Genomic DNA, 23,973 nt, shown 5'->3' on the forward strand with positions numbered 1-23,973 from the left:
GGTGTTTGGGGTGCAGGCTCCGGCCCAGCGTCGCTTACCTGGAGTGGCTCCGGGGTGCGCAGCAGAGCCTGGCCAGTGAGATCTTTGGGGGAGGTACCCTCAGGTAAAGGCAGCGCAGAGAGCTCTACCCACCCTCCCTCCCCCAGGAGCCGCAGAGACGTGGTGCCGGCCGCTACCCGGAGAGCCACAAGGGTGGTAATCCCGCAGGCTGGGTCCAAAGCCCTGAGGGGCCAGATCTGGCCCACAGGCCATAGTTTTCCCACCCCTGGGTTAGATCATTTCTTAGAATCCATGAGGAATCTCGTTTAATTATGGGTTGTATTGTTTTTTGTCAATGTCTGTATTTTTATTAAAGATGCTAAAGGACAGTTTGGTAATGTTATTGCCATTGCAAATATCTCTGTAGTTGATAAAGTTTGAAGGCATCTCCACTTGTGCATGTTGGGTTAACTAGTGTACCTGGCTATGTCTCAAGGAGGTGTTCAAATTGGAAGCTTAAAACAAATAATTTAAGAAGGTTTTTCCTGGCTATTTTTGCTACAGTGTTGCAATTTTTTGTCTGTGTTAGCAGGTTTGAGTTTCTGAGGTTTTGCTTTAGTTCCTGTGTTGTTTTAATGGAGGACTGTAGCTCGATCTCCTTTTTTCCTCATGTAAAGCCATGTGTCCTTGCTACAGTCTTGGGCTGAGAGACTGTGTGAGAGAGGGTGGGGGAGCTCAGTGAATGGTAGATTTGAATTCTGTGTTGGTGGTGGTATTATTGACAGGCAAAGGGATAAGATTTATATAGTCAAATTTTAGGCACACTAACTAGGCAAAGCAACAAAAACAGAGCAAACCCACTGTCTCATAGGGTGTATCTCCACAGGAATAAAAAATCTGTTGCTGGCCTGAGTCAGCTGACTCAGGCTTGTGGGGCTCAGATTCTGGGGCTAAAAAATCACTGTGTAGAAATTCAGACTCTGGCTGGAGGGTGGAAGGTCCCAGAGCTTGGGCTCCAGCCTGAGCATGGACATCTACAGAGCGATTTCTAGCCCCACAAGCCCAAGTCAGCTGACCCAGGCCAGTTGCGGCCATGCCGCTGGTCTTTTAGCCCTGTGTAGACACACCCATAGATGCATATAAAAAGAGTGAGGAGCAAAAAAAACATACATGAATGTATTTTTTAGCTCTACTGAATATATCTTCATTGGCTGTTTCAGGGCACAGTGTGTCTTGTCTTGTCTTCTCTTCAAACTTCTGTACCAGGTAGGATTTTCAGAGGTGGTTAAGGCCGCTTTGAAGTTTGGAATTATGTTTGGAAAGCAGCTAGCACGCTGTGGATGCTATTGGAAACAAATACAGTAAAAGCTGTTATCCAGCACTTTTCCAACTGGAAAGCTCTAGAAACTGGCATTTTGGGAGGGGTTGTGGGGCGCAGGCTCTGGGAGGGAGTTTGGGTGTAGGAGGGGTCTCGGGGCAGGGGTTTGGGGCATGGGAAGGGTTTTGAAGTTCTAGATCAAGGCAGCGTTCACCTCGGGCAGCTCCCCGCAAGCGGCAACATGTCCCTGCTGCTCCTAGGTGGAGGAATGGCCACGGAGGCTCCATGCGCTGCCCCCGCCCCACCCTGATCACTGGCTCTGCCTGTAGGCAGAGACAGCGCATAGAGCTGCTGGCCGCGCTTCTGCCTAGGAGCAGCAGGGACATGTCTGCTTGTGGGGAGCCACCCGAGGTGAGCACCACCCAGATCCGGCACCCCAAATGCCTGCCCCACGCCCCCTCCCATGCCCCAGCCCTGAGCCTCCTCCCGCACCCAAACTCCCTCCCTCTTAGTTAACTGGAATTTTTGACTTACTGGAACCCCCCCATTCCCCCAACATGCCAGATAACAAACCTTTTACTGTAACTCTAAACTCTCCTTTTTAACATTGTCAGGAAATGTCACCAACCCATATGTAGTATCTACTCATGCACCCATGGGGTCCCAGGACTACTGTGATCATACTGAAACAACTAATGCATTTTATTCACCTTGTGCAAGCTGGCGAGTAACTCGCTTTTGGAAAACTCTTAATATCTATAGAAAATAGAAGGGGAAAATGGTCATAATAGCAGTCCTGCTAAAATAGTGGATGACTAGCATTATCCAGTGATTTTTGGTAATACTGAATGACTTCTTCCTTTTTTCTCCCATCCCCATGTAATTCTCTCTCCATAATAAAATGTAGGCATATGTATTCATAAGGATAATTTTGTGAGGCTATAGGTGGTCATTTGTTAGAAAATGAATGAGAAGTTCATCCTTTCAGGATATTTATTGATATGGAGAGATTTCCAAGAGAAGTATCTTGAAAAACAACAGAGACATCAGAGAGTGAAAGCCTATTCTAGTTCATTATACTCTTGTTCCTTAGTACTTAATGGTTGTTCTGGGATCCATAATCTTCATGCTTCAGTTTACAGTCTCTTAAGTTCAGTTACTTTGAAAATGCATCCAATAGAGCATGTTATCAAGATCTCTGTAAGCAGAATGGATTCCTGACATTGTTTTCCTCAGGAGGGACTTTCCTCACTAATAATGCACTTGACTCTTTCTCTGACTAGACCCATTACCCAGAATTTAATTATAGTTGTAGTGATTGTACAACCTTGTTAAATATTAGCAATTTCAGAGAGGTAAGTATAAAAATGAAAAACACGGGAGCTTGATAAAACTATTAGGCTAATTTTAACCTAATCCCATTGTACATTGGATAACTAATCAATGGATTACTACTATGAGAGGGTACTTGTAGGATGTAGTGTCTTAAAAAAAATTGGCTCATTTTGCAAATGGAATATTTAAGTAAAATTTAATTAGTCATTCGCTACCACAGTGTCAGATTTTTCTCCACTCCTAAGATTTTTAATAGTTGGCACCTCCTAGAAATTGATATTGGACATAAGAACTATCATAACATTGTTGTTGAAGTCTCTTTGAAATTTTGTTTCTAGTATAAAGTTATTGTAGATGTAGTATGTGAAATTACGGTATGGGAACAATACTTCTGTTTTCTAAAAAATGTTTTGTCCTACAATGTTTTCACTGTAGGAGATAAAGTCCTTGCTCTCACTTTGTGGTGGACAATTCAGCAGTCAACAAGAAATTCATATAAATGTAAGTTGAGTCCAAATGTTTTACTTGCAAATTTATATATATGGGCTACTTGCGATAGATTGACTTGACTTATGTATTTTCTCTGTATTATCTTTATTCATTTTGAGTTGCTGATCAAATTTCAAAGATGCTTGGGAAAAGAGAGCATTTTCCAAAAACTGTCATTGGTGGAGTTTGTAGCGGCCTTACATTCAATGTCATAGCATTTCTGTGTGTGTTTTTGTGCATGTAACTCAAAAACTTTTGAAATCTGCATCTAGTCAATACCAAAATTTTAGGGAGCACTCTAAACATCAGTGGTCAGAACCCTATCGATTTTGGGGAGAATTTGGAAGACCAAAAGAGGGAAAATGGAGGGCATGTGGGGCTGCTGCTATATTTAGCACAGGTTTCAGAGTAGCAGCCGTGTTAGTCTGTATTTGCAAAAAGAAAAGGAGTACTTGTGCCACGAGTAAGGTGCCACAAGTACTCCATATTTAGCACAGTCACAGCTTCAAGTGTTCTGCAATTGTCTGTAGATCAGACAACTGGTTGATGGCAACCATCAACACTGTCCAGCATAACAGTACTCCTACTCATCCTCCCGATAGAGTTCTAAATGTTGACACCCTGAATGACTTATCTCCCAGACAAATAATGGTATCGGGGGAAGAATGGGGGACCCTGCTATAGGACGAGTGGGGGGCACACAGAGCTCCTGGCAGGAAAGAGGAGAATGGGAGACCCAGGAATAAGCGGAGGAGGACACAGAATCCCCAAGTAATGGAGATTGGGGGAACCTTGTATTGGGAAGAGGGCACACAGAACCCCTGCCATGGGGGTATAGAGGTTCACATACAATTTCTGGCATTGAATGGAGGATAATAGGAGATCCTGGTGGGGGAGGAGGGAAATGGGGGGTGACACACAGTCTGAAGTGACTCCCGACCATGAGTGCCAACCTCAGGGCAGACTTTCAAAAAGCAGGGCAGAAACCCCAAACTGATTGTACGTTCTGTAATTAGATTTCACCAGATCAGTAATAAATGTGAACTCCTGAAGCACTGTAACAGTCTTATGATGGAGTCACAGACATTCCCCTTGGGCATTCCAGTCTATCTTGCCACCCAGGCAAGCTGGACTATGTGATAGATCAGGGGTTGGTAACCTTTCAGAAGTGGTGTGCCGAGTCTTCATTTATTCACTTTAATTTATGATGTTAAAACATTACCATAGGTTGCTGACTCCTGTGATAGATGGTAACTTTACACCAAATATAACTAATATTCAGGTTACTTGCAGCCCCAAAGGACCAGTCACTTGCCCCAGGTCAATTGTACTAAATCGCAAATCAAAGTCTTCACGTGCCGGTAATACATTTTAATGTTTTTTAAAAGATCTCTCTCCCTATAAAAGTCTATATATTATGTAGCTAAACTATTGTTATATTGTAAAATAAACAAAGTTTTCAAAATGTTTCAGAAGCTTCATTTAAAATTAAATTAAAATGTTGATTTTATGCCGCCGGCCCGCTCAGCTCGCTGCTGGTCTGGGGTTCCGTTTACCTAGACCAGCAGCAGGCTGAGTGGGGCCTGGGGCCGGGACCCCGGCTGGCAGGGGGCCAGGAGCCAGAACCCCAGACTGGCAGCAGGCTGTGCGGGGCCAGTGGCCGGGACCCCAGACCGGCAGTGGGCTGAGCAGCTGAGCCCATTGCTGCTCAGGGGCTCCATCCACCGGCTCCTGCCAGCCGGGATCCCAGCTGCTGGACCCGCTCAGCCCGCTGCCGGTCTGGGGTCCTGGCCCTGTCCACATACGGTGGGTACCTACCTTCTCCCTGGTTCTGGCCCATTCTCTTCCTCTCTGCACTGAGCTGAGGGTGGGAGTGCACTGAGTACAGGGCTGGGGGTGAAGGAGCAGGCTGGGGGTTGGGGTGTAGGGTCTGACCTGGAGCTAGAATGAGGGAGGGGGCTCTGGGTTGGCGCAGGAGGTTTGGGTGTGGAGTGCTTACCTGGGCAGCTCCCATTTGGCGGGAGGGGTACAGGTGGGAATGTGGGGGGGGTGCAGGAGCTCCCATTTGGGTGGGGCTGGGGATGTGGGGGGTGCAAGAGTTAGGGCAGAGGGCTTGGGGCCTGTGAGGGGGTGCAGGTGTCAGGGCATGGGGTGTGGGGGGCCTGGGCATGTGGGGGTGCCAGAGTCAGGGCTGGGGTCGTGTGGGGGTGAAGGAGTCAAGTAGAGGGCTGGGTGTGTGTGAGGGGGGTAAAGGGCTCAGGGCAAGGGCCTGGGGGGTGTGCAGGGCTGCAGGACTCAGGGCAGAGGGCTGGGTGTGTGTGAGGGGGGGTCAGGGCAGAGGGCTGGGAGTGTGGGCTGCTCACGGTAGGGGGCTGGAGGGGTATGCCCCGCTTCCATCCCCCCCTTCTTCAAGGCCCTGCCCCCACTTCTTCTCTGCCTCCGCCAGGAGCAGCAAGCATGCTGACCCCGCTTCTCCCCCACCCCCTCGCAAGGGACATCAGCTGATCGGCCTGTAGGGAGGGACAGAGAGGAGGAGGAGGGGCAGGAATCCAGCACACTGCGGGAAGAGGCAGGGGAGCTGGCAGGACCAAGCTTCTGCCCCTTGCCCCCTGCCCCCGCGGGAGGGGGCGGAGAAGGCAGGGCAGGGCAGGATTTTTAATAGCACGCTGCTGCTGCCCTGGCAGGCAGCAGTGTGCCATTAAAAATGGGCTCGCATGCCGTCTTTGGCATGTGTGCCACAGGTTGCCGACCACTGTGATAGATGGTCGCTTTACACCAGATATAACTAATATTCAGGTTACTTCCAGCCCCAAAGAACCAGTCACTTGCCCCAGGTCAATTGTACTAAATCACAAATCAGAGTCATCAGAGTCTACACCTGTAGCCAATCCTGTGATAAATTAACTAAAGATTTATTAACTTTAAAAAAATAAGTTATTTACAAGGTTAAAACAGGAAATATTCACACACAAATGAGATTCAGTCTTGGATTTAAAAAGGTAATATAAGCTTCTGTAGTAAGCAGCTCTGTGTCCTCTTTAGGGCCGACCAAGCAGCATGGGGGTCTCTTGCTTATGTTTAGGAATCTTTGCCCCTCAAAATGCAGACAGAATAAAGAAACCCAGTTTCTCCTTGTCAGGGATTTTTATCTCCCAGAATCCAAGCTGATAATGGGATGAGTTCATGCACAGGCTTCCCCTTCCTGGAGGGAGTGAGGAATGCAATCAACAAGGTTTCTGTCCTTTGTTACACAATACCTCATTCACCTTCAGTGGGCCATCTTGTGTGCAGGGCAAGCCCTTCACTTTAATTTAATGCTTTTCCCCCCTGTTTGATGAGTTACACAATTACAGAGGTTTACAATGCAAAGACTCAATATAACTTTATATCATGGGCTACATATATAAGTAGGATTAATACATGCAGCATCCTACAAGCATTTCATAAATCTAAACACTAAACACATTCTTGTAACACTAATATTGATTTTAACTACGCTAACCCATTAGTAAGCCAAACTGGATTCCAGCTGTGCATATGTCTGTATTCAGTGAAGTCCTTGGCCTTGGCATGAGTTGGCGCTTGGTCTGCCAGCATCTCAGGGAGGGGGGTGCGCAAACCCCTGGCAGAGTGGAGTTGCAGGGCGTCCCTGGAATAGAGGGGGATGAGAGAGAGGGTAGCTCATAAGGAGCTTGTGGGGTGGAATGCAGGGATGGAAGGAGCCCCTGGTGGGTCCAGTGAGCTTGATATACACAAGCTATGAAGTGTTCAACTCCTTAGTTAGTTCTTTCTCACTTTCCAATATAAACCCTAATGCAGCATTATGTTGCTATAATGTCTGCTTTCTACCCCTTCATGTGATGTCTCAAGATAGAATTGTGGAAGGGTAGTTGCTATACATGCTACTGACTATAACCTTAAAAGAAATAGTGCCATCTACTGGAAGTCTGTTGCTTCTTTCTAAAGCAGTTGAGCCATGAGAATTGCTAGCCTTTGCAAAAAGAAAAGGAGGACTTGTGGTGCCTTAGAAACTAACAGATTTATTTGAGCATAAGCTTTTGTGAGCTGTAGCTGTAGCTCACGAAAGCTTATGCTCAAATAAATTGGTTAGTCTCTAAGGTGCCACAAGTCCTCCTTTTCTTTTTGCAAATACAGACTAACACGACCGCTACTCTGAAACCTGGCCTTTGCAGTAGCTGGAGTCCTGATTGGATTTGGGGTTTTGTCTCTAAAACTAATGTGTGAGTATCTAGAAAAGTGAAGGTATTAAATTTTAGTCTTAGCAGTTAATCAAAACGAAGCAAGCAAGGATAGGTAAATGTAAATACAACTGTCAGGTTATGCTTCTATGGGATTCTTTGGGGAAAGATGAAGAAACAAGTGGACAATCTACTATTTTGGACTATCTACATGTGCTAAACAGAGCATGTGTGTGCATGCATTCCAGCTGCTCCTGTTTGACCTCAAACTGAATATTACATCCTCCTATTTATACAACAGTTAAATCAGAACCAGAAAAAAGGTGTTCTTGTACCTTTGATTGCGTATTGTAATTTTATATAAGTAATCTTAATTGTATAGTGTCTTGTGATATCCTCTTCTTAGCACTGGGATTTCTCTTACTGTCTTTTTATTTCAGTCTCCATTTTGGATTCTCAATATTCCTTCAGAAGAGATGGCAAGGGGACTAATGAGAAGGACAGTATGTGCAAAGTAAGAGTTACAAATCATGTACAGCAGGGCAACGATTTTGTGGCAAATATTTTTACATGGAGTCTTTATTTTTTTTAATTTCACTGTTGAAACTTTGAAAATGTCTACACATTGTTGAAATGAAATACGATTGATTGAAAAGAATCCGTCTTTATTCTTTAGTTTCAAATCTCTTTAGCAGTCTTATCCTGTGTTCTTCATTGCAGAGTACAGTACTTATTTCTTCATGTGAACAACCTTGTGGCAAAGTTGTTTGGACACCTTGTGTCATTTTAAGTTAGTGACTTTTTTAAAGGAGAAAGGGGAGATATTTTTTTAATCCATTGGGATATATTTTTATTTTTACATCAGTTGTAAGTGATAGATAAGTGTTAAACACTGAATTTTTTAAAAAAAAAGGGTACAGAGTAGCTGCTTCCTGGCATCGCTTTTCCACTCCTGAATGCTGAGTCCTCAGCCTCTGGAGTTGCAGTAGAGAGCCTTCCAGCGGGTCCTAGGAAAGGGGAAATGTTCCAGAGAGCTAGTGCCTTCCTCCCTTAAGATGAGGTCTCCTTGTTTTGGCTCTGGTGGTAGAAGCAGAGGGGAGGATACAGCCCTATATGCTTTTCAAACTGCAGAAGGCTGTGTCCATTATATGGCACTTTGCAGACCAGACTCAATGGTCTGAGGGCTGAAAAGGAAGCCTTATGTCTTTTTGACTGTCGATTGCATCATATATTCAGTTTAATCTATGCTAGGCTTTGAGTGTGCTCATGCAAATGTGCCTTTATATGGTAAAATGTAGTTGTATTTTCTCTGGGGATAAATTGTGCTCTACTTCAAACAACAATGGGAAAGGAAACTAAAAGGTATGGCATTTTCAGCAAAATGTTTTTTTGAAATTCACCTAAGTGGTAGTGATCTTTCATAAAGGTTGCCTTCAAAAAATATATTTCTAATATTCAAGAAAAAAAGAATAATTAGGGATATCCCTTAGAAAGAATGAACCTAATATAGCTACTCATTGTATTTTTTTCACCCATTGTGCCCACACATTAGTTTTATAATATATATAATAAAAGTATAAGGTTGTTGATGATTTTTCAGGTTGCTAGCAATGAAGGTGTTTAAGTACTGCGCTCTGAAGCACTATTAAAAAAACCCAACACCAGCAACAACAAAAGAATGATGTGGTCTTTGCCAACAGATAGATAAATAGGTGAGATGCAGGTCTAACAACTTTTTTTAAATATCCCTCTAACATTAAATCAAAAGACAAAGATTAATATTCAGTTCTGCTTAATGCAGTTTAGACTGCCAGCATTTATGTAGCTCTTACTCTGAGTAATTTAAAATCTCCCAGTAGATAGAAACACAGATGCTGTGAGAAGAAATAACAGACTTCAAAAATGTCCTATTTTCCAGGGGAAATGCAGATTACAAATTTAGCTTTAAATAACACTTTCAGGAACTGAATACATTAATAAAATGATTTATTCTGAGTGGCTTTTGTTGTTACTTAATAAAATATAGCTCATTGGCACGTCCATTTGAGCTAACTGGAACCTTTCAGCATTTTGAAGATGTTAGACCCTCATCTTTGAAAATTAAAGTGCTGCATAGTGACTAATCCTTAGATATTTCATAAGAGTTTTTAACATATGGTGTACTGCAAGTACACCATAAGAACGTATAGCAATATATGATGCCATTAATGTTCCTGGTACTGAAAAAGGCCTTTTCTGACATGAAAAGGCCACTGGATTAGGATATTTGAATGGGAGAAAAGGCAAACTATGGTGTATTACTATAACTGTTCCAAAGGAAGAGTTTAGCGTAGGGTGTCAACTCTCATAGCTTCCAAGAGGGGTTTTGTTTTGTTTTTTCTTTCTCTTAAAACTGGCAGTATAGAAAGCAAAGGAAATCCATAAAAAGTTGGTGGTGGTAATGCTGGTGATGTGTCTCAAAATGGCATAAGAAAGAACATCTTAAAAATGAGACAGAACCTCTGATGGTAGCTAGTCCCATTATAGCTTGGGCATTACAGCACAGTATAATTCTCAGGTATAATGATATCTAAACACTTTGAAATAGGTAAAGAACAGAATTTCAGCCTGAATGCTCTTTCCTGAACATTTTAAACATGAGTGAGTTTTTGTTGGTGAATCATGCCTGGTAGCATGGTCGTAATTAATGCTAACATTGTTAAATGAAGGATGTTTTTTTAAGGGTCCCATAACATAGGGACTAAAATTTGCATCTCCAGCTGAGACCCAATTAACAAAACAAAACCCTATTCAAGGCAGCACATAAGCATGTGCTTAAGTGCTTTCCTGAATATGCTGTGAAAGAAGACTGAATATGAAATAGGATGCTTATTTTATAAGGCATCGTTTTCTTCACTGACAGCAATCTAATAATCATGGAATTTCCAGGTCTATATTTGAACTGTGGGGTCAGGGAAAATCTGCAGAAGAGCTGTTCACATCTCTGAAGGACTACCCAATGGAGAAAATGGTACGTTTCTAAAAATCTAGGCAATTAATTTCAGTCACACAGGATAGCGTTGCAATTTGTACTAACCAAAAGGTGTTTTTTCTTTATTTTAGGTTCCATATCTACAGTCAAACTCAACATACAAAATACATATTCATGCATTTAACAAAACACTGATACAAGAGGAAAAAATTAAAAGGATAGATGTAAGTGATTTAAAAAAAATCTTATTTTCAACTTCATGTATTCATAAGAATACTATAGTGTTAATACATTTACACTTGAGTTGGGATTTTCAAAAGGGTTTAAGGGAATTAGTCATCCTAATTTCATTTGAAATGGAATGGGAGCTGGGTGCCTAACTCAAAATCCATTGAAAATCCCACAGTTGGTACTTTTCCTAATAGATCTCACTCAAAACCTTTTTATGAGGAAAAACAAAGTATCAATGAACCTATTTTACAAATGGGGAAACTGAGGCACTGAGTTGTTAAGGCCAAAATGTTGAAAGTCGGATGGCTAAAGTTAGGCAATGGACTTCTGGACGCAGCACCTCTGAAAATCTGGCCACTTTCAGGTGCCTTTACTTTAGGCATTTGTGTTTGGAAAACTTTGACTTAAGTGGCTTGCCCAATGTGATGCATTGAGTTAGCTGCGGAGCTGGAAATAGTCTTCTGATTCCTGGTCCTGCGCCCAATCTGCTGGACCGTGCTGTCTCCTCATAACTAGAATAGTGTTTTAATCAAGAAGCATTGGTAAGTGAATGCTAATTTTTGTATATTCCCATGATCTTTTAGAGAAATAGTGACTACTGTACTTATGCAAAATATTTTGTAGTCTTTATAGCCACCTATTTTATATATCTTGCTGAAATTTTCACTGTGAATGTTGATTCTCATTTTTGTGGTGTTGGGTTCCAGTGAGGAAGTTTGAGCAAAATTCCTTCAGCTGTTTCTCACTTACAAGGGAGCTGGGGTGAATCTCCTCCTCCCTCCGCCCCAGTTATGGCTAGAATATTTTTTTAAGTGGCTACATGAAAAATGTCTGAATTTTGAAACTAGACACTTGGTGTAGCCATAGTCCTTACTGAGAGCAGGTACTTTTTGGCTTGACTTGAAAAAAGCTTTAATTTGAAAATTCCATATTTAGTATTCACAGTAGATCTCTTTTAGAAGTGAGCAATGTACATGTAATAATACACACAATGGCTCCTGACCTATCTTCAATCCAAAACCATTCAGTCTTTCTTTATACATCAGAAAGAAGCTAAAGAGTGAAATCTCAATCTTCTTTGTCCCCTTCCCACTTTTCTGGTAACTTTTAATGTCTAATTAACAGATGAGTTTTGTTTTTCTTGTCCTGACTATTTAAAAATTTGCCCCAGGAAGTCTAGAATTTGTTTTTCCTATTTATACAGGCTCTGGAATTTCTGCCATTTGAAGGAAAAGTGAATTTAAAAAACCCAGAACATATCTTCTGGATTCTGGAAGATTATGGAATGGACCCTAACAACATTCCAGAAGAACCTCTTGATTTGTATTTTGGTAGATGGGTGAGTGGTAAAACTATATCACATCTTAGTAATTTGCATAATCCAAAAAGACAGATTCTAGCATCATTACTTAAACTTTATTTTTTTAGAAATTAAATGTAAGAAAATTTAAAGCTTTAAAAAAAAAGTGATAAATTCTCTGCTTTTTAAAAATTTACTAGTTGTTTATGCCACCATATACAGTATAATGCAATGATAGTGCAGAATTCTGGGAATCCTTATTGTGAGTAAGAAAAGACAGGTTAATTCATCAGTCCAAACAAAAATGAAAAGATTAAGGTGTCTGTAAAAAGAGATTAGACATGAGGGACCCAATGAATTATTGTGCCACTGTACATCCCCTTTAAGGCAGCTCTGCCAGCACAGAGGAGCTGTAAACTTGTCCACTGGGGAGTTCTCCAACATAGGGACAAGTTTCTGCAAGGCACAATACTGGCTTAATAGTACTACACAGCCTCTTCACTACACCCAGAGTAAAGGTGTGTGGAGGGAGGTATGTGGCTGAAGCACCACTCTCTAGCTGTTCCAGGCTCTCTGAACAACATCCTGAAGCTATAGGCAGCTGGATCCAAATTAGGGCATCCCTGCGGCTGTTCTAACCTGCCGTAGGGACTTGAAGTGGCCCCAGATGGCACCTAAGTAGGTAAAGAAAGGTAGTTTTCCCATGGGTCCTATCCCTGCAACTTCACAAGCTAAATATGAGACAGCAGTGTAACGCTGTTGCAAAAAAGCGAACATCATTCTGGGATGTATTAGCAGGAGTATTGTAAGCAAGACATGAAGTAATTCTTCCACTCTACTGTGCGCTGATTAGGCCTCAGCTGGAGTATTGTGTCCAGTTCTGGGTGCCACATTTCAGGAAAGATGTGGACAAATTGGAGAAAGTCCAGAGAAGAGCAACAAAAGTGATTAAAGGTCTAGAAAACGTGACCTAGGAGGGAAGATTGAAAAAAATGGGTTTGTTTAGTCTGGAAAAGAGAGAACTGAGAAGGGACCATAATAGTTTTCAAGTACATAAAAGGTTGGTACAAGGAGGCGGGAGAAAAATTGTTGTTCTTAACCTCTGAGGACAGGGCAAGAAGCAGTGGTCTTAATGTCCAACCTAAACCTCCCTTGTTGCACTTTAGGAAACCTTCCTAACTGTCAGGGTGGTTAAGCACTGGAATAAATTGCCTAGGGAGGTTGTAAAATCTCAATCATTGGAGATTTTTAAGAGCAGGTTAGACAAACACCTGTCAGAATGGTCTAGATCAGGGATCTCAAACTCAAATTACCAGGAGGGCTTCATGAAGACTAATACATTGGCCAAAGGGCTGCATCACTGACACTGCCCGCCCCCACTCCACCTCTTCCATGAGGCCTGCACCGCCCCTGCCCTGCCCCCATTCCAACCCCTTCCCCAAAGTCCCCACCCCAGCTCCTCCCCGCCCCTGCCGTGCCTCTTCTCCGCCTCCTCCCCTGAGCACGCGGCTCCCTGCTCTTCCCCTCTGGAAACCGCTAAGTGCTGCCAAACAGCTGTTTGGCGGTGGGAAGCGCCTGGAGGTAAGTAGAGGAGCAGGGATGAGGCGCGCTGTGGGAGGGGAACTTGGCAGCTGCAGGAAATAACTGGGGCAGGGGTGCGGGGGCGCAGGGAGCTTGGTGGGCCATAGCAAATAGCTTTGCGGGCCGCATGTTTGAAACCCTTGGTCTAGATAATATTTAGTCCTGCCATGAGTGCAGGCGACTGGACTAGATGACCTCTTGAGGTCCCTTCCAGTCCTATGATTCTATGAACTTGGGACCTCAGAAGTTATTGACTCAGTGTAAATCGGAAGTTGACGTTTATGGAGCAGAACGTTGGAAGTGCCGGACTTTGGCCCCATCTACACTATATAGGAAGTACGGCCATGTTTTTTAAACTGGCTGGGACATGTTCATCTGATCCATGTACAATAAACATGATTGATTTGTGTTCATACAGCAATGTCTTTCACAATATGGCCATGGTTCAGTCACATTGGCATGTCCATATTCTGCCTACCTAACTGTATTTGTATCAGTGCATCCTGGGAAAATCTGAACTAGTGTCTTGTACTGCTTCAGCAAGGATAGAGCATCCAGAGGTCATGTTCACAGGTAGGACCAGCAGTACCTGGGGAAATGCACTCTTGGATGTCCTAATGCAAAGAAAACTAGAAGGAAGGAAGACCAGCCAACTTGTTTACACAAACTTTGATATCTGGACAAGGTCCCTAACCAAGTAATAAGAGCTGGTTACAAGAAGACAATTGTGACCACCTGGGCTGCTAGCAAGAATGATACTTGGTTAGCTCTTAGTTACTAAGAGTATTGTCCACCTCTGTCACTAATGAAGAGAGGGCCTTGAGTTGCTGCAACACTGTGAAAGGCCTAAAGTCGTTGTCGCATCTGCACTGGCTTTTTAACAATATTTAAACATAGAAACCTGTTCATAGATTCATAGATATTTAGGTCAGAAGGGACCATTATGATCATCTAGTCTGACCTCCTGCACAACGCAGGCCACAGAATTTCACCCACCACTCCTACAAAAAAAACCTCACACCTATATCTGTGCTATTGAAGTCCTCAAATCGTAGTTTAAAGACTTCAAGGAGCAGAGAATCCTCCAGCAAGTGACCCGTGCCCCATGCTACAGAGGAAGGTGAAAAACCTCCAGGGCCTCTTCCAATCTGCCCTGGAGGAAAATTCCTTCCCGACCCCAAATATGGCGATCAGCTAAACCCTGAGCATATGGGCAAGATTCATCAGCCAGATACTACAGAAAATTCTTTCCTGGGTAACTCGGATCCCACCCCATCTAATATCCCATCACAGGCCATTGGGCCTATTTACCATGCATATTTAATTACCAAAACCATGTTATCCCATCATACCATCTCCTCCATAAACTTATCGAGTTTAATCTTAAAGTCAGATAGATCTTTTGCCCCCACTGCTTCCCTTGGAAGGCTATTCCAAAACTTCACTCCTCTGATGGTTAGAAACCTTTGTCTAATTTCTAGTCTAAATTTCCTGGTGGCCAGTTTATATCCATTTGTTCTTGTGTCCACATTGGTACTGAGCTTAAATAATTCCTCTCCCTCTCCAGTATTTATCCCTCTGATATATTTATAGAGAGCAATCATATCTCCCCTCAACCTTCTTTTAGTTAGGCTAAACAAGCCAAGCTCCTTGAGTCTCCTTTCATAAGACAAGTTTTCCATTCCTCAGATCATCCTAATAGCCCTTCTCTGTACCTGTTCCAGTTTGAATTCATTCTTCTTAAACATGGGAGACCAGAACTGCACACAGTATCCAGGTGAGGTCTCACCAGTGCCTTGTATAACGGTACTAAAACCTCCTTATCCCTACTGGAAATACCTCTCCTGATGCATCCCAAGACCGCATTAGCTTTTTTCACGGCCATATGACATTGTCGGCTCATAGTCATCCTATGATCAAGCAATACTCCAAGGTCCTTTTCCTCTTCCGTTACTTCTAATTGATGCGTCCCTAGCTTATAATTAAAATTCTTGTTATTAATCCCTAAATGCATGATCTTACACTTCTCACTATTAAATTTCATCCTATTACTATTACTCCAGTTTACAAGGTCATCCAGATCCTCCTGTAGGATATCCCTGTCCTTCTCTAAATTGGCAATACCTCCCAGCTTTGTGTCATCCGCAGACTTTATTAGCACACTCCCACTTTTTGTGCCGAGGTCAGTAATAAAAAGATTAAATAAGATTGGTCCCAAAACCGATCCTTGAGGAACTCCACTGGTAACCTCCCTCCAGCCTTACAGTTTACCTTTCAATAGGACCCGTTGTAGTCTCCCCTTTAACCAATTCCTTATCCACCATTCAATTTTCCTATTGATCCCCATCTTTTCCAATTTAATAATTCCCCATGTGGCACGGCATCAAATGCCTTACTAAAATCTAGGTAAATTAGATCCCCTGCGTTTCCTTTGTCTAAAAAAATCTGTTACTTTCTCAAAGAAGGAGATCAGGTTGGTTTGGCACGATCTACCTTTTGTAAAACCATGTTGTATTTTGTCCCGTTTACCATTAACTTCAATGTCCTTAACTACCTTCTCCTTCAAAATTTTTTCCAAGACCTTGCATACTACAGAGGTCAAACTAACAGGCCTATAATTACCCGGATCAGTTTTTTTCCCTTTCTTAAAAATAGGAACTATGTTAGCAATTCTCCAATCATATGGTACAACCCCTGAGTTTACAGATTCATTAACAATTCTTGCTAATGGGCTTGCAATTTCATATGCCAATTCCTTTAATATTCTTGGATGAAGATTATCTGGGCCCCCCGATTTAGTCCCATTAAGCTGTTTAAGTTTTGCTTCTACCTCAAATATGGTAATGTCTACCTCCATATCCTCATTCCCATTTGTCATGCTACCATTGTCCCTAAGATCCTCTTTAGTCTTATTAAAGACTGAGGCAAAGTATTTGTTTAGATATTGGGCCATGCCTAGATTATCCTTGACCTCCACTCCATCCTCAGTGTTTAGCGGTCCCACTTCTTCTTTCTTTGCTTTCTTCTTATTTATATGACTGTAGAACCGTTTTAATTCCCTTTGCAAGGTCCAACTCTACTTGACTTTTAGCCTGTCTCACTTTATCCCTACATGTTCTGACCTCGATAAGGCAGCTTTCCTTGCTGATCCCTCCTTTCTTCCACTCCCTGTATGCTTTCTGCTTTTTCTTAATCACCTCTCTGAGATGCTTGCTCATCCAGCAGTCTACAACTCCTGCCTATGAATTTTTTCCCCTTTCTTGGGATGCAGGCTTCTGATAGCTTCTGCAGCTTTGATTTAAAATAATCCCAGGTCTCCTCTACCTTTAGATCCATAAATTCTTCAGTCCAATCCACTTCCCTAACTAATTTCCTTAATTTTTGAAAGTCAGCCCTTTTGAAATCAAAAACCCTAGTTGCAGATTTATTTTTGTTAATCCTTCCGTTCAGTTTGAACTGAATTAGCTCATGATCACTTGAGCCAAGACTATCCCCTACAACCATTTCTTCTATGAGGTCCTCACTACTCACCAAAACCAAATCTAAAATGGCATCCCCTCTAGTCGGTTCAGCAACTACTTGCTGAAGGAATCCATCAGCTATCGCACCTAGGAAAATCTGAGCCTTATTATTATTACTAGCACTCGTCCTCCAGTCTATATCTGGGAAGTTAGTCTCCCATGATCACACAGTTTCCATTAGTATTTACTTTATTAAAAACATTAAAAAGGGCTCTATCCATATCCAAATTAGATCCCGGCAGTCTATAGCACACCTCAGGGGAGGCCCTAATAGTTTCCTTCCCCAATGTAATTTTTGCCAGACGGACTCAGTCATATCCATTTCATCACTTATTTCTTTACATTCTACCTCATCATTGATATACAATGCTACTCCACCACCTTTTCCTTTATTTCGGTCTTTCCTAAACAGCACATACCCCTCAATACCTGTAGCCCAGTCATGACTACTACTCCATCATGTTTCTGTTATCCCTATAATATCTGGTTTCACTTCCTGCACCAGTAGCTCTAGTTCCTCCATTTTGTTACCTAAGCTCCTTGCATTAGTGTACAAACATCTTAATTTTTGCTGTTTGGCCTCACTCACATTCTGTACCCTATTAGGCACGGTCATTCTACAGCCATTATAACCTATTAGACTAGTATCTACACTGCCCTTCCTCCTCCCCACGGCTGTATCCTTTCTTACTTCGTTTTCTTTCCTCTCAATGCTAAAATCTGTCGTGGAGATTACCTGGACATCTCCCAACCATCTCCCCCAAATTCCTAGTTTAAAGCTCTCTTAATCAGTTGTGCCAGCCTCCATCCTAGAAGTCTCTTTCCTTCCCTACTCAGATGAAGTCCATCCTGAGACAACTGTCCTCTGTCCATGAATGCCTCCCAGTGGCCATACACCCCAAAGCCCTCCCTATAGCACTACTGCCTAAGCCATTTGTTGATAGTCATAATCTTGTCACACCTTTGTTGCCCTTCTCTAGGAACAGGCAGAATCCCACTAAAGATCACCTGAGCCTCGATTTCCTTAAGCATCTTCCCCAGCCTAGCATAGTCTCCCTTAATACTTTCCAGCGAGAATCTAGCCGTATCATTTGTTCCCACATGAAGGATAATTAGGGGATTCTTTCCTGCTCCCTTTAGAATCCTTTTCAACCTCAGGTCTACATCCTGTATCTTAGCACCTGGAAGACAGCACACCCTCCTATTCTCTGGATCAGCTCTGGTTACAGGCCTATCTATTCTTCTCAGTAAAGAGTCCCCAGTCACATAGACCTGCCTTTTCCAAGTGATGGTGCTATTCTCCAGTCTATCCCTTGTTCCCTCTGGCTGCAAATTCTTTCCATTCCTATTCTCCCTTGTAATCCTCTTCAACCCATCCTGTATCCTCCTGGGGCTCATATTTGGTGTAATCTCCATTAACTCTTCTCCTTTTCCTATAGGACTAGCCGCTCTTCTCTTCTTCCTTGCCCTTCCACCTTCAGTGACTACCTGCTGAGCCCCTTCTTCATTTTCCAACTCTGTAGACCTATTCTTGAGCTCTGTTTCTCCTTCACTAGCCCGTCTTTTCCTCTGCCTGTTTCTTTTAGTCACATGCTTCCACTGACCACTTTCCTCACCCAGTCTCCCCTCAGAATTCCCCAGTCCTGCTTCCATCTGCAAGTCTGAGCTTTTCCCTTCAGATACCTCATGTCTTTGCTCCATAATCTGCTCAAACCCCTTCCTAAACTCAACCAGCCTTTCCACCTGCATCTCCAAACCTTGGATCTTTTCCTCCATCAGCTCTATCAGATGGCATTTCATACAGACAAAACTCTTACCAGGTGCCCCCTCCAGGATCATGTACATACCACAGCTTCCACATCCAGTCATCTTCATTGTGTCTTCCACAACATGGGTCACTCCCACTGCTGCCTCTGTGTCTGTCATAGCCTTCCCACCTAAATCCTGTTAATCTGGGAAAAACAAACCACACCCAAAACACCACCCCCCACAGAAAAAACAAACAAACAAAAAGAAAACCAAGCTCTGCAAGACAAACTCCCCTTTCAAACTCCCACTCAAAGTCCCCTGTTTACAGCTCTGTTTGCTAGCTCCTGTGCCGCTGCAGCTGTCTGTTTTTGATTCTACTATGGTTTGGCCAGCTAGTTGGTATTGGATTAAACTATGCTGGCACATAATGGCAGACGAGTGTTCTAACGTGGTTTGACCCTGCCTACGTTGGTTCTGTTCAAACTGTGTTAGAAACATGATGGTTGAAATTCTCATTAAAAATGTTTGCTATTTTTTCAACAGGTTCTGGTTTGAAGAGTGTTGCTTTTAACAGTACTTAAACATAGCTTATAAACCTAGCTGGAAAACCAGTGTAGCTAGGACCTTAATGTAGAACTTAAGTGGTTTGTGTAGCCATGCGTTTACATAAATACATTAATATATTTGAATTTTTAAGTTTAACTTTAATTCTGAATTTTCTGGGCTTAACAGGGAGGCCCAACCCCAGCCCGGAGCCCCCTCCCGCACACCCAGCGCAGAGCCCGTACCTCCTCCCAACCCCCTGCCTCAGCCCAGAGCCCCCTCCCGTACTCCAAACCCCTTGGCTCTATCCCCAAGCCTGTAGCCCTCTTCTGCAACTCAAACCCCTCATCTCTGTCCACAACCCCAGCCGGAGCACTCACCCCCTCTCGCATCCCAACCCCCTGAGCCAGCCCAGTGAAAATGAGTGAGCGACTGGCAGGGAGGAGGTGTGATGGAGTCAGGAGGGGTGGGGCATTGGTGTTTGGTTTTGTGCAAGTACAAAGTTGAAAACCCTACTTACTAAGGGGGCCCATCTGAACAGAGATTCCCCTGTAAAAAGTAACAGGAAATGGAAGGGGGTTGGTGAGAGAATTTCAGGGACTGCCAGAGAAAGCAAGCCTGCCAGTGGCTTTCGGAGATACCTGAGGCCAGAGATTAAGGCCACTAAGGTAATTGCTTAATGTTTTTGTATTTTTATTTTTGGTTTGTTGTTTTGGGGGGTGGTGCGGGAAACCAGAAGTGCCTGCAGGACTGATCTGGTTTGACTTTCTTTTTCCCTGAAAAGAAAGGAGGAAGATTGAAGGTGGAGGCCTGCAGAGTGAACTCAGGCCACAAGGGGGTGCCCCAAAGGCAGCTGACACCATAACAGTATGCATTCGATGAAGTGGGCTGTAGCTCACGAAAGCTCATGCTCAAATAAATTGGTTAGTCTCTGAGGTGCCACAAGTACTCCTTTTCTTTCTGCGGATACAGACTAACACAGCTGCTACTGTGAAACCTATAACGGTTGGTAATTGCAACATCCCTGTAATTGATTGATAGCCTCAAGCCTAAAGTCTGGGAATTTTACTAATAGGCCAATTCTTTTATAGAGAAATCTCATTTCTATATTTTCCGTGGATTCAATCCAAGTGGCATACTACTCAATGAAGAGTGCCTGATATTCTGTTTGTGAAGTAGTATAATTAAGGCTGTTTATTAGTCTACTTACCTATTATATCCAGGGCCATCGCATTGACTTTTTCTAAATGTTTCTACAGATAGCGGATGGGCAAAGGGAGCTTATTGAGTCATACAGTGTAAAAAGGAGGCATTTTATTGGGAACACAAGCATGGATGCCTGCTTGTCTTTCATCATGGCAAACCATGGGAGAGTAAAAGCAAATGATGTCGTGTTTGATCCATTTGTTGGAACAGGTATTTCTTTTTCTACTGCTGAAAAAAATTAGAAAATTGGGTATTGCTTTCTTTATATATATTATGTGTGTGAAAAGTAAGTTCTTTAGGGGAGGGACTGTCTTTCTGTTTGTTTGTACAGTGCCTAGCACAGTGAAGTCCTGGTTCATGACTGAGGCTCCCGGTCCTGGTTCTTGCCTGGGTGCTGCCACAGTACAAATAAGAATAATTACAAAATCAACTGCTTGGTTATTTCCCAAAGTGCTATAGGGGAAGTGGTTACAACTTCAGATGGACTGGGTAGATTTGCTGAAAATGTAGAACAAAGTACCTTCTCAAGTCTTTTTTTACCTTGAGTAACATTTTTGAAAGTGCCTAAGTCCCATTTTCAGAAGTTATTTAACTGCTTAGGAGCCAAAGTCACTCTGACTTTCAGTAGAACTTAGGTTCCCAAATGATGTGAAATTTTGAAGTTAGATTCCTATGTCACTGTAGGAACTTTTAAGAATGTTGCCCCTTGTAACATTTTTGTAGGGGAGTTGTTAGGAAGGTATTGAAGGGCAGAGAGCATCCCCGACTGAACACATTAGCATGGCAATTGTTGGACCATATTCTTCAGGGGTGGAAATAATGAGCTCTTCCTTGTGTCCTAGGGAAATGTGGTGACAAATTTGTGCATTTCTTTCTCTGGATGAGTGTTTTTTTTTTCCCGTCTGTCTGTTTGTTTTTTTCCTGATAAGTCAGTAGGGGGAGCTTTTATTCCATTTATTGGATCACTTATGAGGCATTCAAGTACCTTTTCCTGCGCCTTGTTTGAATTTGAAATGGAAAAGCCTATGTTTCAGGATGTGCCATTTAAGTAGATTATGTCAAGATAATTTCATCAATTTCTTCAAAAGCTATAGATGGAGTGTAGTGGATGTGACTTAGTGAAATCCAGGTAAACTTTGATCAGGTATCCAGAAGGAAGTAGGGGAACAAGAAATGTTCTAAAGGTATCTGTGCTAATGTAGAGGGGAAGGGAGGGGAGAGGAGGGGAAGGGAGTGTTTAGTTGGTAGGAAGGGTCCAGAGAATGAATGGCAGCAAGTCCTCATTGAGAAGTTAGGAATGGGGAGGAGCAGGTCCCACAGTTCTGGGACTGATTCTCTTTTTCTTATTTGTAAATGTGACTTGGAAAATATCCTGCTTTGATGGTATCAGTGTTTTTCAGATGATACAAAGCGTTTATCAATTCCACATTTTATATATAATATCGTTCATGTGCAAACTGAAATTTTCAGTCCACACTATAATCTTTTCAGAAACTTCTTCTCTTTTTCTTGTGTTTTTTGTTTGTTTTTTCCCCCTTCACAGATTGGCAGTGCTTTTTGGAAGGTCAAGAAAATTCATTTTGGCTTGTGTTCTGCTTCTCTTGTCAGATTCATTTAATTACAATATTTGTGTTTTAAATAAAAACTAAAGTTACAAAGCAACTTTGTCATGGAATTCATTCTCTTAGGAAATCAAACTTGGAGAGAGATGTAGGCAAGGGGGGTAAGGTTAGAACGGGAACAATTCATTGTAATGGTGGAAATACAGAAATTGAAGGCAGTGTTGTATGTTCTTTATTATCATCAATATTTTAAAGTGTGACTATTTGATATAGGTGGGAGGTAAAACCAGAGACTTACTGAGTGGTCAGTTCATATTTCCTAACTCTTCCTTTTCTGCAATCAAGAAATAATTTATTAGATGAGCAAAGTACTCTTTCTTGCTCTCTTTATAGGACTGGGTGGTATATCATACTTGGGGACAGGGCTAGCTAAATTTGTCTTGACTCTCTGGAGGCACTGCCCATCTGTTCTGAGGGATTACAGTCAAGAAGGGAAATGGGTGACTCCTTTCGGGTGAGTAACCTTGTTTTTCCCGGATCCAATTAACAAAGAAAAGTGGAGGACAATTATTTTTTTCCTCTTCATTTTTACTTAATTTGAATTCATTAATTTATAAGTGTAAGAGGTTTTTTTTTTTAAAATGCTCTGAAATGGCATATTTAGCATGCATATTTAATAAGTGTTAAGAATACACAGATGGTGATGGGTAGCATTTGATAGCCTCAAGCCTAAAGTCTCGCTTTACTAATCTAAACTCCTCTTCTGAGTATGGCTAAAGTAAAAATCTGTATTCTAAGCACAAAGGGTCAGATTGTGAACCCCTTACTCACGCTGGTGAGCTGTTGACTCTTATGGAACTGTTCCATTCACTAAAATGGGATGATCTGTATGCATAACCACTCATCACTGAGGTCGCAGGTTTAGAGTCTGGTCTATAGTTGCAGTGTAAGGCCTTTTGCTATTATGTTAGGCTTACTGTCGTGGACATCTCCTTAGTAATAATTTAACCCAGTAATGCAGTTTCTCTTTGGAAGTACATTACTGCCATCCTTCTCTTTATTTTGAAAGCTGTTCAGGGCAGAGAGGAAACACTTGAATCCCTTTTATGTACCATTCAGATGTAGCATGATTTCAAGGGTAAATCATACATAAAGCTTTTTACTAAGCTAACAGATCACAACAGTAAGGGGAAACAAATACTTAATTTACTTCTTAGTTTTTGTTGTGTGTTTATAGGACACCATTGACATAGTAAAACAAGAAATATTATATACCCAAGAAAAATGCTAACTGTACACAGTCCTATCCATTGCAATAACTGAGGAAGTAAACTGTCTTCGTTCTGGCCATACTTACATAACTTGAAAGGGACATTGTCAATTTAAAATCCAACTATAAAAATGAGTTAGAAATTATTTCAAGTACTGCATCTGACACTGTCAATTGTTGTGCTTTTTACAATTACATTTTCCTAATATTTTAGTTTCTCTCCCCTGTTGCTGTGTGAAGCATTCCCACAAACAGACACTGAATTTACACAAACTGCTGTGAAATGGACAAAGTAAACAAGGAGAAAACTTAGAACCATATTTTCCCCACTCTAATATTTTACTTTAATTAACCTTTTAGGGATAAGTTGTAACGATAGAAAGTTTAAAAGAAACTATCAGACAGAAGTGATTTTTAAACTGATGTTCATTTAATCATCTTATGGTAACCGGAGGGGAGTGTAAGTGCTGAACAAACCAGCTCTTCCTGATGTGGCTCCTATCCTCTGGGTGTTTATAGAGGTGATGAACAGTAGAACTCTTCTTCCTTTTAGAAACTGTTCTTCCATATCTTCAGATGTATCATCAGTACCTCTTGAGCTGTAGAGGAACACTGCTACCCTTGACTGTCTCTTATCTCCCTCTCAGTTTAAACCCTCCATTGAATCTCAGATGTTTATCCTGCTGGGTTAGAGAATCATAGAAATGTAGCACTGGAAG

General features: G+C 42.2%; 1 protein-coding gene across 9 annotated transcripts in view; it reads left to right on the forward strand.

Moving 5' to 3' along the window:
• Window positions 1–23,973, forward strand: part of TRMT11 (tRNA methyltransferase 11 homolog) — a 63,767-nt gene that overhangs the window by 1,991 nt on the left and 37,803 nt on the right. For 5 of the 9 annotated variants that reach the window (XR_012158046.1, XM_073337235.1, XM_073337236.1 and 2 more), the window contains exons 2-7: window positions 3,068–3,133; window positions 7,761–7,834; window positions 10,249–10,330; window positions 10,423–10,515; window positions 11,727–11,861; window positions 20,476–20,632. Coding sequence is in view for 8 of the 9 variants with exons in the window: in XM_073337235.1 (XP_073193336.1) it covers window positions 3,068–3,133; window positions 7,761–7,834; window positions 10,249–10,330; window positions 10,423–10,515; window positions 11,727–11,861; window positions 20,476–20,632 (607 nt within the window). In the remaining variant the exon portion in view is untranslated. The other 4 variants (XM_073337239.1, XM_073337240.1, XM_073337243.1 and 1 more) reach the window with 4 other exon arrangements.

Source organism: Lepidochelys kempii, chromosome 3 (assembly GCF_965140265.1).
Source record: "Lepidochelys kempii isolate rLepKem1 chromosome 3, rLepKem1.hap2, whole genome shotgun sequence".
Classification (NCBI taxonomy): Eukaryota; Metazoa; Chordata; order Testudines; family Cheloniidae; genus Lepidochelys; species Lepidochelys kempii.